This window comes from Rattus norvegicus, chromosome 1 (assembly GCF_036323735.1).
Source record: "Rattus norvegicus strain BN/NHsdMcwi chromosome 1, GRCr8, whole genome shotgun sequence".
In the NCBI taxonomy this organism is placed as follows: Eukaryota; Metazoa; Chordata; class Mammalia; order Rodentia; family Muridae; genus Rattus; species Rattus norvegicus.
In genome coordinates, this window is record NC_086019.1 from 246890415 (window position 1) to 246905464 (window position 15050).

General features: G+C 38.7%; 1 protein-coding gene across 6 annotated transcripts in view; it reads left to right on the forward strand.

The window, feature by feature from the left end:
- LOC134484003 (cytochrome P450 2C7-like) overlaps window positions 1-15050 on the forward strand; it is a 301184-nt gene that overhangs the window by 137965 nt on the left and 148169 nt on the right. The window contains exon 6 of one of the 6 annotated variants that reach the window (XM_063280367.1): window positions 10847-10870. The exons of the other annotated variants lie outside the window; for them this stretch is intronic. Coding sequence (XP_063136437.1) covers window positions 10847-10870 — 24 coding nt within the window. The remainder of the gene's footprint in view (window positions 1-10846; window positions 10871-15050) is intronic. 6 annotated transcript variants of the gene reach the window in all.

Consider the following 15050-nt stretch of genomic DNA (forward strand, 5'->3'; position numbering starts at 1 on the left):
CCAACCAAAAAGAGCCCAGGTCCAGACGGGTTTAGTGCAGAATTCTATCAAACCTTCATAGAAGACCTCATACCAATATTATGCAAACTATTCCACAAAATTGAAACACATGGAGCCCTACCGAATTCCTTCTACGAAGCCACAATTACTCTTATACGTAAACCACACAAAGACACAACAAAGAAAGAGAACTTCAGACCAATTTCCCGTATGAATATCGACGCAAAAATACTCAATAAAATTCTGGCAAACCGAATTCAAGAGCACATCAAAACAATCATCCACCATGATCAAGTAGGCTTCATCCCAGGCATGCAGGGATGGTTTAATATACGGAAAACCATCAAAGTGATCCATTATATAAACAAACTGAAAGAACAGAACCACATGATCATTTCATTAGATGCTGAGAAAGCATTTGACAAAATTCAATACCCCTTCATGATAAAAGTCCTGGAAAGAATAGGAATTCAAGGCCCATACCTAAACATAGTAAAAGCCATATACAGCAAACCAGTTGCTAACATTAAACTATATGGAGAGAAACTTGAAGCAATCCCACTAAAATCAGGGCCTAGACAAGGCTGCCCACTCTCTCCCTACTTATTCAATATAGTTCTTGAAGTTCTAGCCAGAGCAATCAGACAACAAAAGGAGATCAAGGGGATACAGATCGGAAAAGAAGAGGTCAAAATATCACTATTTGCAGATGACATGATAGTATATTTAAGTGATCCCAAAAGTTCCACCAGAGAACTACTAAAGCTGATAAACAACTTCAGCAAAGTGGCTGGGTATAAAATTAACTCAAATAAATCAGTTGCCTTCCTCTATACAAAAGAGAAACAAGCCAAGAAAGAAATTAGGGAAACGACACCCTTCATAATAGACCCAAATAATATAAAGTACCTCGGTGTGACTTTAACCAAGCCAGTAAAAGATCTGTACAATAAGAACTTCAAGACACTGAGGAAAGAAATTGAAGAAGACCTCAGAAGATGGAAAGATCTCCCATGCTCATGGATTGGCAGGATTAATATAGTAAAAATGGCCATTTTACCAAAAGCAATCTACAGATTCAATGCAATCCCCATCAAAATACCAATCCAATTCTTCAAAGAGTTAGACAGAACAATTTGCAAATTCATCTGGAATAACAAAAAACCCAGGATAGCTAAAGCTATCCTCAACAATAAAAGGACTTCAGGGGGAATCACTATCCCTGAACTCAAGCAGTATTACAGAGCAATAGTGATACAAACTGCATGGTATTGGTACAGAGACAGACAGATAGACCAATGGAATAGAATTGTAGACCCAGAAATGAAACCACACACCTATGGTCACTTGATTTTTGACAAAGGAGCCAAAACCATCCAATGGAAAAAAGATAGCATTTTCAGCAAATGGTGCTGGTTCAACTGGAGGGCAACATGTAGAAGAATGCAGATCGATCCATCCTTATCACCCTGTACAAAGCTTAAGTCCAAGTGGATCAAGGACCTCCAGATCAAACCAGATACACTCAAACTAATAGAAGAAAAACTAGGGAAGCATCTGGAACACATGGGCACTGGAAAAAATTTCCTGAACAAAACACCAATGGCTTATGCTCTAAGATCAAGAATCGACAAATGGGATCTCATAAAACTGCAAAGCTTCTGTAAGGCAAAGGACTCTGTGGTTAGGACAAAACGGCAACCAACAGATTGTGAAAAGATCTTTACCAATCCTACAACAGATAGAGGCCTTATATCCAAAATATACAAAGAACTCAAGAAGTTAGACCGCAGGGAAACAAATAACCCTATTAAAAATGGGGTTCAGAGCTAAACAAAGAATTCACAGCTGAGGAATGCCAAATGGCTGAGAAACACCTAAAGAAACGTTCAACATCTTTAGTCATAAGGGAAATGCAAATCAAAACAACCCTGAGATTTCACCTCACACCAGTGAGAATGGCTAACATCAAAAACTCAGGTGACAGCAGATGCTGGCGAGGATGTGGAGAAAGAGGAACACTCCTCCATTGTTGGTGGGATTGCAGACTGGTAAAACCATTCTGGAAATCAGTCGGGAGGTTCCTCAGAAAATTGGACATTGAACTGCCTGAGGATCCAGCTATACCTCTCTTGGGCATATACCCAAAAGATGCCTCAACATATAAAAGAGACACGTGCTCCACTATGTTCATCGCAGCCTTATTTATGATAGCCAGAAACTGGAAAGAACCCAGATGCCCTTCAACAGAGGAATGTATACAGAAAATGTGGTACATCTACACAATGGAATATTACTCAGCTATCAAAAACAACGAGTTTATGAAATTCGTAGGCAAATGGTTGGAACTGGAAAATATCATCCTGAGTGAGCTAACCCAATCACAGAAAGACATACATGGTATGCACTCATTGATAAGTGGCTATTAGCCCAAATTCTTGAATTACCCTAGATCCCTAGAACAAATGAAACTCAAGACGGATGATCAAAATGTGAATGCTTCACTCCTTCTTTAAATGAGGAAAAAGAATACCCTTGGCAGGGAAGGGAGAAGCAAAGATTAAAACCGAGACTGAAGGAACACCCATTCAGAGCCTGCCCCACATGTGGCCCATACATATACAGCCACCCAATTAGACAAGATGGATGAAGCAAAGAAGTGCTGACCGACAGGAGCCGGATGTAGATCGCTCCTGAGAGACACAGCCAGAATACAGCAAATACAGAGGCGAATGCCAGCAGCAAACCACTGAACTGAGAATAGGACCCCCGTTGAAGGAATCAGAGAAAGAACTCGAAGAGCTTGAAGGGGCTCGAGACCCCAAAAGTACAACAATGCCAAGCAACCAGAGCTTCCAGGGACTAAGCCACTACCTAAAGACTATACATGGACTGACCCTGGACTCTGACCCCATAGGTAGCAATGAATATCCTAGTAAGAGCACCAGTGGAAGGGGAAGCCCTGGGTCCTGCTAAGACTGAACTCCCAGTGAACTAGACTATGGGGGGAGGGCGGCAATGGGGGGAGAGTTGGGAGGGGAACACCCATAAGGAAGGGGAGGGGGTAGGGGGATGTTTGCCCGGAAACCGGGAAAGGGAATAACACTTGAAATGTATATAAGAAATACTCAAGTTATTAAAAAAAATAAAGAACACATGGAAACAACCCTGGATATAGAAAACCAAAAGAAGAGACAAGGAACTGTAGGGTTTGGCCTAAGCCTACTGACTGGTGTAAAGTAGAATAACAAGGTCATTTTGATTTACATTTCTCTTTTCACTAAGGACTTTGAACATTTCTCTAGGTGCTTCTCTGCCATTCAAGATTCTTCTGTTGTGAATTGTCAGTTTAGTTTTGTACCCCATTTTTTATTGGGTTATATGTTTTTTTGTTGGTTAGCTCCTTGAGTTCTTTATGTGTTTTGGATATTAGCCCCTTACCAGATATGGGGTTAGTGAAGATGTTTTCCCAATCTGTAGGATGTTGACTTGTCTTATTGAGTATGCCCTTTGCCTTACAGAAATTTCCAGTTTCTTGATCTTAGGGTGAGACATTGGAGTTCTGTTTAGTAATTTCCCCCTGTGAAAGTAATTTCAAGGGTCTTTCCCACTTTCTCTTCTATTTGATTCAGTGTGTCTAGTTTTATGTTGAGGTCCTTCATCCACTTGCACTTGACCTTTGTGTATAGTGAAAAATATGGGTCTATTTTCATTTTTTAGCATACAAACTGCCAGTTAGATCAGCACCATTTACTGAAGATGCTTCCCCCCCATTGTATATTTTTAGTTTCTTTGTCAAATATCAAGTGTATGTAAGTGTGTGGTTTTATTTCTGGGTCTTCAATTTTATTCCATTGATTAACCTTTGCGTCTCTGTACCAATACCATGCACTTTTTTTATCACTACTGCCTTGTAGCAGAGCTTGAGGTCAGAGATGGTGATTCACCCAGCAGTTCTTTTATTGTTAAGAATTATTTTTTGGCTACTGTTGGATTTTTGACTTTTCAGATGAATTTGATAATTGCTTTTTCCATGTGTTTGAAGAAGTATGTTGGGATTTTGATGTGGACTGCATTAAATCTGTAGATTGCCTTTGGTAGGGTGGCCATTTTTACTATGTTAATTCTGCCAATCCATGAGCATGGGAGATTTCTGAGATCTCTGAGATTTCTGAGGTCTTCTTTCATTTCTTTCTTGAGTTCTTATCATAATGATATTTCAGTTGTTTGGTTAGAGTAACACCAAGATATCTAATATTATCTGTGGCTTTTGTGAAGGGAGTTGTGTCCCTTTTTCCTCCAGTCCATTTATCATTTGCATAAAGGAAGGCTACTAATTTATTTTAGTTAATTTTATATCCGGCCACATTGCTGAAGTTATTTATCACATTAGGGTTCTTTCCAGGTTCTGGCTATTATAAATTTGACTGGTACAAACATAGTGGAGCCTGTGTCATTGTGGTAGTTTGGAGCTTCATTTGGGGATATAAACAGTGTGGTATAGCTGGGTCCTCAGGCAGTACAATGTGCAATATTCTGAGGAAACTCCAGACTGATTTCCAGAGATTGTACTAGTTTGCAATCCCACCAACAGTGTTCTTCTTTCTCCATATCCTCTCCAGCATCTGTTGTCACCTGAGTTTTGATTTTAGCCTTTCTGACTGGTGTGAGGTGGAATCTCAGGGATATTTTGATTTGCATTTCCATGATGACTAAGGATGTTGAATATTTTTTAATTACTTCTTAGTCATTCAATATTCCTCAGCTGAGAATACCTTGTTTAGCTCTGTTCCCCATTTTAATAGGGTTATTTGGCTCTCTGGAGTATAACTTCTTAAGTTATTTGTATATATTGGAAATTATCCTTCTATTGGATGCATTATTGGTAAAGATCTTTTCCTAATCTATTGGTTCCTAATGACAGTGTCATTTGCCTTACAGAAGCTTGGTAGTTGTATGAGGTCCTATTTGTTGATTCTTAATCTTAGAGCATAAGTCATTGGTTTTTTTGTTCAGGAAATTTTCCCCAGTGCCCATGTGCCCCAATTTTTCTTCTATTAGTTCGAGTGTATCTGGCTTGAGGTTGACGTCCTTTATCCATTTGGACTTAAGCTTCATACAAGTCAGTAAGAATGGGTTGATTTACATTCTTCTACATGCTGACCTTCAGTACCAGTTGTTGAAACTGCTATCTTTTTTCCGCTGGACAGTTTTAGCTCTTTTGTCAAATATCATGTGACTATAGGTGTGTGGGTTTCTTTCTGGGTCTTTAATTCTATTCCACCGATCTACCTGCCTTTATCTGTACCTATACCATACAGTTATTTTTTTATCACTATTGCTATGTAATACTGCTTGAGGTCAGGGATGGTGATTCTCCCAGAATTTCTTTTATTGTTGTAGATAGTTTTTGCTATTCTAGGTTTTTGGTTATTTCAAATGAATTTTGCAAATTGCTCTTTCTAACTCTATGATGAATTGAGTTGGAATTTTGATGGGGATTGTATTGAATTTATAGATTGCTTTTTGCAAAATGGCCATTTTCGTATATTAATCCTGCATTCCTTGAGCATTAGAAGTCTTTGCATCTTCTGAGATCTTCATCAGTTTCTTTCCTCAGAGATATGAAATTCTTGTCATACAGATATTTGACTTGCTTCATTTTTATTTTTTTTCAAAGCAGTCTTCAGATTTCCACTCCTATTATATATTTGTTTACTGCAACAGACTACTTTCTTTTTTTTTATTAACTTGAGTATTTCTTATATACATTTCGAGTGTTATTCCCTTTCCCGGTATCCGCGCAAACATCCCCCTCCCACCTCCCCTTCCTTATGGGTGTTCCCCTCCCAACCCTCCCCCCATTGCCGCCCTCCCCCCACCAGTCTAGTTCACTGGGGGTTCAGTCTTAGCAGGACCCAGGGCTTCCCCTTCCACTGGTGCTCTTACTAGGATATTCATTGCTACCTATGAGGTCAGAGTCCAGGGTCAGTCCATGTATAGTCTTTAGGTAGTGGCTTAGTCCCTGGAAGCTCTGGTTGCTTGGCATTGTTGTACATATGGGGTCTCGAGCCCCTTCAAGCTCTTCCAGTTCTTTCTCTGATTCCTTCAACGGGGGTCCTATTCTCAGTTCAGTGGTTTGCTGCTGGCATTCGCCTCTGTATTTGCTGTATTCTGGCTGTGTCTCTCAAGAGCGATCTACATCCAGCTCCTGTCGGTCTGCACTTCTTTGCTTCATCCATCTTGTCTAATTGGGTGGCTGTATATGTATGGGCCACATGTGGGGCAGGCTCTGAATGGGTGTTCCTTCAGTCTCTGTTTTAATCTTTGCCTCTCTCTTCCCTGCCAAGTGTATTCTTGTTCCCCTTTTAAAGAAGGAGTGAAGCATTCACATTTTGATCATCCGTCTTGAGTTTCATTTGTTCTAGGCATCTAGGGTAATTGCTTCATTAGAGTCACAGCGAGGTATTTTTTTTTTATTTATGACTATACTGAATGGTGTCATTTCCCTAATTTATTTCTCTGCCCGTTTATCCTTTGAGTAGAGGAAGGCTACTAATTTATTTAAGTTAATTTTAAATAAAGCCACTTTGCTTTAGTGGTTTATCAGGCTTAGTCATTCTCTGGTCGAACTTTTGGAGTCATTTAAGTGAACTATCATAGCATCTGCCAACAGTGACATTTTGACTTCTACCTTTGCAATTTGTATCCCTTTGACTCCTTTTTGTTGTCTGTTTCCTCTGGCTAGGATTTCAAGTACTATATTGAATAAGTAGGAAGGGAGTGGGCAGCCTTTCCTAGTCCCCTATATTAGTGGGATTTCTTCAAGTTTCTCTCCATTTAGATTAATGTTGACTACTGGTTTGCTCTACATTGCATTTACTATGTTTAGGTATGGGCCTTGAATTCCTATTCTTTCCAGGACTTTTATCATGAAGGGGTGTTGAATTTTGTCAAATGCTTTCTCAACATCTAATGAAATGAACATGTGTTTTTTTCCTTTGATTTTATTTACATGGGGAATTACATTGATGGAATTCCATATATTGAACTATCTCTGCATTCCTGGGATGAAGCCTACCTGATCATGATGGATGATCACTTTGATGTGTTCTTGGATTTGGTTGTGAGAAGTGTTTTGAAGATTTTTTTGCATCAATATTCATAAAGGAAATTGGTCTGAAGTACTCTTTCTTTGTGTGGTTTAGGTATAAGCCTAATTGTGGCTTCATAAAAGGAATTTAGTAGTGCTCCTTCTGTTTTTAGTTCGAGGATACTTTGGACAGTATTGGTACGAGGTCTTCTATGAAGGTCGGATAGAATTCTGCTCTAAACCCATCTGGTCCTGGGCTCTTTTTTGTTGGGAAACTTTTAAGAACTGCTTCTTTTTTTTTTTTTTTTTTTTTTAGGATTTATAGGATTGCTTAGATGGTTTATCTGATCCTTATTTAACTTTGTTACTTGGTATCTGTTTAGAAAGGACTGAAAGAGCTTGAAGGGGCTTGAGACCCCATATGAACAACAGTGCCAACCAACCAGAACTTCCAGGGACTAAGCCACAACCCAAAGACTATACATGGACTGACCCTGGGCTCCTTATTAATTTGAGTATTTCTTATTTACATTTTGATTGTTATTCCCCTTCCGGGTTTCCAGGCCAACATCCCCCTATCCCCTCCCCCTCCCCTTCTGTATGGGTGTTCCCCTCCCCGTCCTCCCCCCATTACCACCCTTCCCCCAAACTCTCACGTTCACTGGGGGTTCAGTCTTGGCAGGACCAAGGACTTCCCCTCCCACTGGTGCTCTTACTAGGCTGTTCATTGCTACCTATGAGGTTGGAACCCAGGGTCAGTATATGTATAGTCTTTGGAGAGTAGCTTAGTCCTGGAAGCTCTGGTTGGTTGACATTGTTGTTCATATGGGGTTTCGAGCCCCTTCAAGCTCTTTCAGTCCTTTCTAAGATTATTTCTCCCTGTTTATTTCTGATTTGGGTAATTTGGATACACCCTCTGGTTAGTCTGGCTATGGATTTATCTCTCTTGTTGATTTTCTCAAAGAACCAGCTCCTGGTTTTGTTTACTCTTTTTTTTTTTCTTTTTTTTTTTTTTTGGAGCTGGGGACCGAACCCAGGGCCTTGCGCTTCCTAGGTAAGCGCTCTACCACTGAGCTAAATCCCCAGCCCCTTTGTTTACTCTTTATGTAGTCCTTTTTGTTTCTACTTGGTCAGTTTCAGCCCTGAGTTTGAGTATTTCCTGCCTTCTACTCCTCTTGCATTTGCTTCTTTTTGTTCTAGAGCTTTTACATTTGCTGTCAAGTTGCTAATGTATGATCTCTCCTGTTTCTTTTTGGAGGCAGTCAGAGCTATGAGTTTTCCTCTTAGCCATACTTTCATTGTGTCCCATAAGTTTGCGTATGTTGTGCCTTCATTGTCATTAAATTCTCAAAAGTCTTTAATTTCTTTCTTTATTTCTTGATCAAGTTATCGTTGAGTAGGTCATTGTTCAATATCCAAGTACATGTTGGCTTTCTGTCTTTATTGTTGTTATTGAAGACCAGCTTTAGTCTGTGGTGATCTGATAGGATGCATGGGATTATTTCAATCTCCTTGTATTTGTTGAGGCCTGTTTTGTGACCGATTATATGGTCAATTTGGAGAAGGTACCATGAGTTGCTGAGAAGAAGGTATATCCTTTTGTTTTAGGATGAAATGTTCTATAAATATCTGTTAAATCCATTGGGTTCATAACTTCTGTTAGTTTCTCTATGTCTCTGTTTAGTTTCTGTTTCCATGATCTGTACATTAATGGGAGTGAGGTGTTGAAATCTCCTGCTATTATTGTGTGGGGTGAAATATGTGCTTCGATGATGATGAAGTGTCTTTCCTCATCTTTCTTGATAACTTTTGGTTAAAAGTTGATTTTATTCAATATTAAAAAAAATGACTACCCCAGCTTGTTTCTTCAGACCATTTGCTTGCAAAGTTTTTTCCAGCCTTTTAGTCTGAGGTAGTGACTGTCTTTGAGATGTGTTTTCTCTATGCAGCAAAATGTTGGGTCCTCTTTACATATCTGGTCTGTTAGTCTATGTTTTTATTAGGGAATTTAGTTTATTGATGGGTTTATCATGAAATATCTTGGTTTTTCGTTCTATGTTAATTGAGAGTTTTGTTAGATACAGTAGCCTGGGCTGGGATTTGTGTTCTCTTAGGGTCTGTATGATATCTGCCCAGGATCTTCTGGCTTTCATAGTCACTGGTTAATGTCTAATGTAATTCTGATAGTTCTGCCTTTATATGTTACTTGACATTTTTCCCCTCCTGATTTTAATATTCTTCTTTTGTTTTGTATATTTGGTATTTTGACTTTCATCTGACAGGAGGAATTTCTTTTCTGGTCCAATTTATTTCAAGTTCTGTATGCTTCTTGTTTGTTTATGGGCATCTCTTTTTTTAGGTTAGGGAAGTTATATTCTATCATTTTGTTGAAGATATTTACTAGCCTTTATGTTGGGAGTCTTAGCTCTCTTCTATACCTATTACCTTTAGGTTTGATCTTCTCATTGTGTCCTGGATTTTCTGAATGTTTTGGATTAGGAGGTTTCTTCATTTTACATTATCTTTGACGGTTGTGTCAATGCTTTCTATGTTATCTTCTGCCCCTGGGATTCTCTCTTCTATCTCTTGTATTCTGTTGGTGATGCTTGTGTGTATGACTACTGATCTCTTTCATAGTTTTCAATCTCCAGTGTTGTCTCTCTTCATGATTTTTTTATTGTTTCTATTCACCCTTTTAAACCCTGGAGGGTTTTGTTCAATTCCTTCACCTGTTTTCTTGTGTTTTCCTGTAATTTTTTAAGGGATTTTTGTGTTTCATCTTGGCTTCTACATGTTTACCTGTGTTGTTCTGAATTTTTTTAAAGGGAGTTATTTATGTCCTTCTTAAAGTCCTCTATCATCATCATGAGATGTGATTTTAAATCCAAATATTGCCATTTCGGTGTGTTTGGATATCCAGTATTTGCTTTGTTGGAGTAACAGGGCTCTGATGATCCTAAGCACTTTTGCTTTCTGTTGCTTAGGTTCCTGCCCTTGCTTCTCTCCATTAGGTGGTCTCTGGTGTTAGCTGGCCTTGCTCTTTCTGACAGAGGCTTGACCCTCCTGTAGACCTGTTTTCTTCCAGCCAGATCTGGGTAGAAAGAGCTGTGGGACTGTTTATCTCTGGGTGCAGGCTGAAACAAGTAGGGTCTTGCCCCAGAGTGCTCCTGGGTTTGTTTGTCCTGAGGGTTCTAGGTGGGTCACTTGGAGCAGAAAATTTGGTCTTATGTCTGCTCTTAGACAGACAGGTAGATCAGTGGAATAGAATTGAAGACCCAGAAATGAACCCACACACATATGATCACTTGATATTTGACAAAGGAGCTCAAACCATACAGTGGAAAAAATAACATTTTCAACAAATGGTGCTAGTTCAATCGAAGGTAAGAATGTAGAAGAATACTAATTGATCCATTCTTTTTTCCATATACAAATCTTAAGTCCAAGTAGATTATGGACATCCACATAAAACCAGATACACTCAAACTAATAGAAGAAAAATTTGGGAAGAGCCTTGAACACATAGGTATAGGGGAAAATATCCTGAACAAAACACCAATGGCTTATGCTCTAAGATCAAGAATTGACAAATGGGACCTCATAATACTGCAAAGCTTCTGTAAGGCAAAAGACACTGTCATTAGAACAAAACAGCAACCAATATATTGGGAAATGATATTTACCAATCCTACATCCAATAGACAGCTAATATTCAATATATACAAAGATCTCAAGAATTTAGACTCCAGAGAGTCAAATTACCCTATTAAAAATGGGGTACAGAGCTAAACAAGATATTCGCTGTTGAGGAACATCTAATGACTCAGAAATACGTAAGGAAATGTTCAACATCCTTTGTCATCATGGAAATGCAAATCAAAACAAGCCTGAGATTCTACCTCAGACCAGTCAGAATGGCTAAGGTCAAAAACTCAAGTGACAACAGATGCTGACAAGGATGTGGAGAAAGAGGAACACTCCTCCATTGTTGATGGGATTGAAAGCTGGTCAAACCATTCTGGATATTAGTGCGGAGCCTTCTCAAAAAATTGGACATTTTACTGAGGACCCAGCTATTCCACTCCTGGACATATACACAAATGGTGCTCAAACATACAACAAGGACACATAGTCTACTCTGTTCATAGCCACCTTATTTATAAGAGCCAGAAGGTGGAAAGAACCCAGATGCCCTTGAACAGTGGAATGGATACATAAAATGTGGTACATTTACAGAATGGAGTACTACTCATTTAACAAAAGAATGACTTAATGAAATTCATAGGCAAATGAATGGAACTAGAAAATATCCTGAGTGAGGTAACCCAATCACAAAAAAACACACAGGGTATGCACTCACTGATAAATGAATATTAGCCCAAAAGCTCAAATTACCTATGATACAATCCACAGACCACATGAAGCTCAGGAAGGAAGACCAAAGTTTGGATGCTTCTGTCTGTCTTAAAAATATTCATAGGAGGAGATATGGAGACAAAGTTTGGAGCAGAGACTGAAGGAATGGTAGACAGTATTGCTGAAGCCACGAAGTGCATGCCGACAGGAGCCTGGCATATCTGTCTCCTGAGAAGCTCAGTCAGAACGTGACAAATACAGAGGTGAATGATAGAAGCAAACCATTGACCTGAGAAAGGGGTCCGCGTTGGAGGAGTTAGAGAAAGGGTGGAAAGAGTTGAAGGGGCTGGCAGCCCCATTAGAACAACAATACCAACCAATCAGAGCTCCCAGGGACAAAATCACTACTCAAAGACTACCCATGAACCGAACCATGGCTCCAGCTTTATATGTAGCAGAGGATGGTCTTGTTGGGCACAATGAAAGGAGAAGCCATTGGTCCTTGCAAGGCTGAACCCTCCTTCTCCAAGTGTAGGGGAGTATCAGGGCAGGGAGGAGGGCAGGGGGTGGCTGGAGAGGGGGAACACACTTATAGTGGGAGAGGGCGGGATAGGGGGCTTATAGATGGGAAACAGCGAAAGAGAATAACATTTGAAGGCAAATAAAAAATATCCAGGATGGGGGGAGGACCAGCTAGAAGGGGATAGGTATTAAGCGTGTTGGGTTTTGTGGCCATGGTGAGTCCCCAAATCCAATGGCCCCCAGCAGCATCTGTGGGACTTCGGGGCTGGGTTCATACAAAATGTTAAATGCAGTGGATCCTTTGGAATGTCTCAGGGTATAGCCTCTTCTGGGGAGGAGTCTAGCTAGCAGTCTGTCCCAGCAGAAAAGTGGAGGTGGCAGAGGCTATCTGGTTTTGTTTTTGTTTTGTTTATTTTTTTGTTATTCCAAATATATTTGCAAATTGTTCTTTCTTACTCCATGAAGAATTGAGTTGGAAATTTGATGAGGATTGCTTTGAATCTGTAGATTGCTTTTAGCAAGGTGCCAGTTTTTACTAGATTAATCCTGCCAATCCATGAGCATGGGAGATCTTTTCAGTTTCTGAGATCTTCAATTTCTTTCTTCAGAGACTTGAAGTTTTTTGTCATAGGATCTTTCACTTGCTTGGTTAGAGTCACACCCAGGTATTTTGTATTATTTGTGACTATTGTGAAAGCTGTCACTTCCCTCATTTCTTTCTTAGCCTGTTTATCCTTTTGAGCAGAGGAAGGCTACTGTTTTATTTGAGTCAACTTTTGTCCGGCCAATTTGTTGGAGTTGTTTATCATGTTTAACAGTTTCTGGTGTAATTTTTGGAGTCGTACATATATTATCATATCATCTGCAAATATTGATATTTTAACATTTACTTTTCTAATCTGCATCCCTTTGATTTCTTTTTGTTGTATAATTTCTCTGGGTAGGACTTCAAGTGCTATATTAAATAGGTAGGGAGAGATTAGGCAGCCTTGTCTAGTCACTGATTTTAGTGGCATGGCTTCAAATTTCTCTCTTGATGTTGGCCACTGATTGGCTGTATATTACTTTTACTATGTTCAGGTATGGGCCTTGAATTCTTTATCTTTCCAAGACTTTTATCATGATGGAGTGTTGAATTTTGTCAAATGCTTTCTCAGCAGTTAATGAAAGGATCATATAGTATTTTTTTTTTGAGTTTGTTTTATAGTGGATCACATTAATGGATTTCTGTATATTGAACTATCCCTGTGTCCCTGGAATGAAGCCTACTTGATCATGATGGATGATCATTTTGTTGTGTTCTTCGATTCAATTTGTGAGAATTTTATTGAGTATTTTTGCATCATTATTCATAAGAGAAATTGGTCCAAATTTCTCTTTCTTTGTTGGGTCTTTGTTGTCATTTAATTATAAACGTAATTGTGGCTTCATGGAATGAATTGAATAGTATTTCTTCTGTTGCTATTTTATGGAATAATTTGAGAGTATTAGTATTAGGACTTCTTTGATGGTCTGATAGAATTCTGCACTAAACTGATCTGGTTTGGGGCTTCTTTTTGATTGGGAGACTATTTTTTCCATGTGGAGAGGTTTAATGAGAGAAGAAGAGAGAAGAGGAAAGAAGGCTAGCCATGGGCATATGGGGGAGGGGGAGGGAGTATGGGGAGAAAAGAGACAAGGAAGAGCAGAGAAGAACAGAGAGAACAAGCCGGAGATATTTTTAATGACTGCTTCTATTTCTTTAGGGATTATGGGAGTGTTTAGATGGTTTATCTGATTCTGATTTAACTGGTGTCTGTCCAGGATATTTTCCATTTCCTCCAGATTTTCCAATTTTGTTGAGTATAGACTTTTGTAATAGGATCTGTTGATTTTTTTTCAACTTTCTTGGTTTCTGTTGTTTGTCTCCCTCTTCATTTCTGATTATGTTAATTTGGATACACTCTCTGTGCTCTCTGATTAGTCTGGCTAAGGGTTTATCTATCTTGTTGAGTTTCTCAAAGAACCAGCTCCTGGTTTTGTTGATTTTGTTTCTACTCGGTTGATTTCAGCCCTGAATTCGATTGTTTCCTGTCATTACTCCTCTTGGGTGTATTTGTTTCTTTTTGTTCTAGAACTTTTAGGTGTGCTGTCAAGCTGCTACTGTATGTTCTCTCCTGTTTCATTTTGGAGGCACTCACAGCTATAAGTTTTCTTTTTAGCACTACTTTCATTGTGTCCCATAAATTTGGGCATGTTGTGACTTCATTTCTATTGAGTTCTAAAAAGTCTTCATTTTCTTTATTTCTTCTTTGACTAAGTTATCATTGAGTATAATGTATTCAGCTTCCATGTGTATGTGTGCTTTCTGTTGATTTTGTTGTTGAAGAACAGCCTTATTCCATGGTCATCTGATAGAATGCATGGGACTATTTCAATCTTCTTATATTTGTTGAGACCTGTTTTGGGACTGATTATATGATCAATTTTGGAGAAAGTCTTATGATGTTCTGAGAAGAAAGTATATTCTTTTGTTTTAGCATGAAATGTTCTATAGGTATCTGTTAAAACCATTTGGTTCATAACTTCTGTTCCTTTTACTGTATCTCTGTTCAATTTCTGTTTCCATGATCTATCCATTGGTGAGAGTGGAATGTTGAAGTCTCCAACTATTATTGTTTGAGGTACATTCTGTTCTTTTATCTTTAGTAAAGTTTCTTTTATGAATGTGGTTGCCATTGCATTGGGATAATAGTTGTCTAGAATTGAGAGTTCAGCTTGATGGATTTTTCCTTTGATGAATATGAAATGTCCTTCCTTATCTTTTTTAATAACTTTTCTTTGAAAATCGATCATATTCGATATTAGAATGGCTACTACAACTTTTTTTGTGGGGACCATTTGCTTGGAAAATGTATTTTCCAGTCTTTTACTCTGAGATAGTGTCTGTTTTTCTCACCGTGCTTTGTTTTTTTTATGGAGCAAAATGCTGGGTCCTGTTAACTTATCCAGTTTGTTAGTCTATGTCTTTTTTTTTTTACCTAACATTTTTTTCCATCTTTATTAAATTGGGTATTTCTTATTTACATTAAAATTGTTA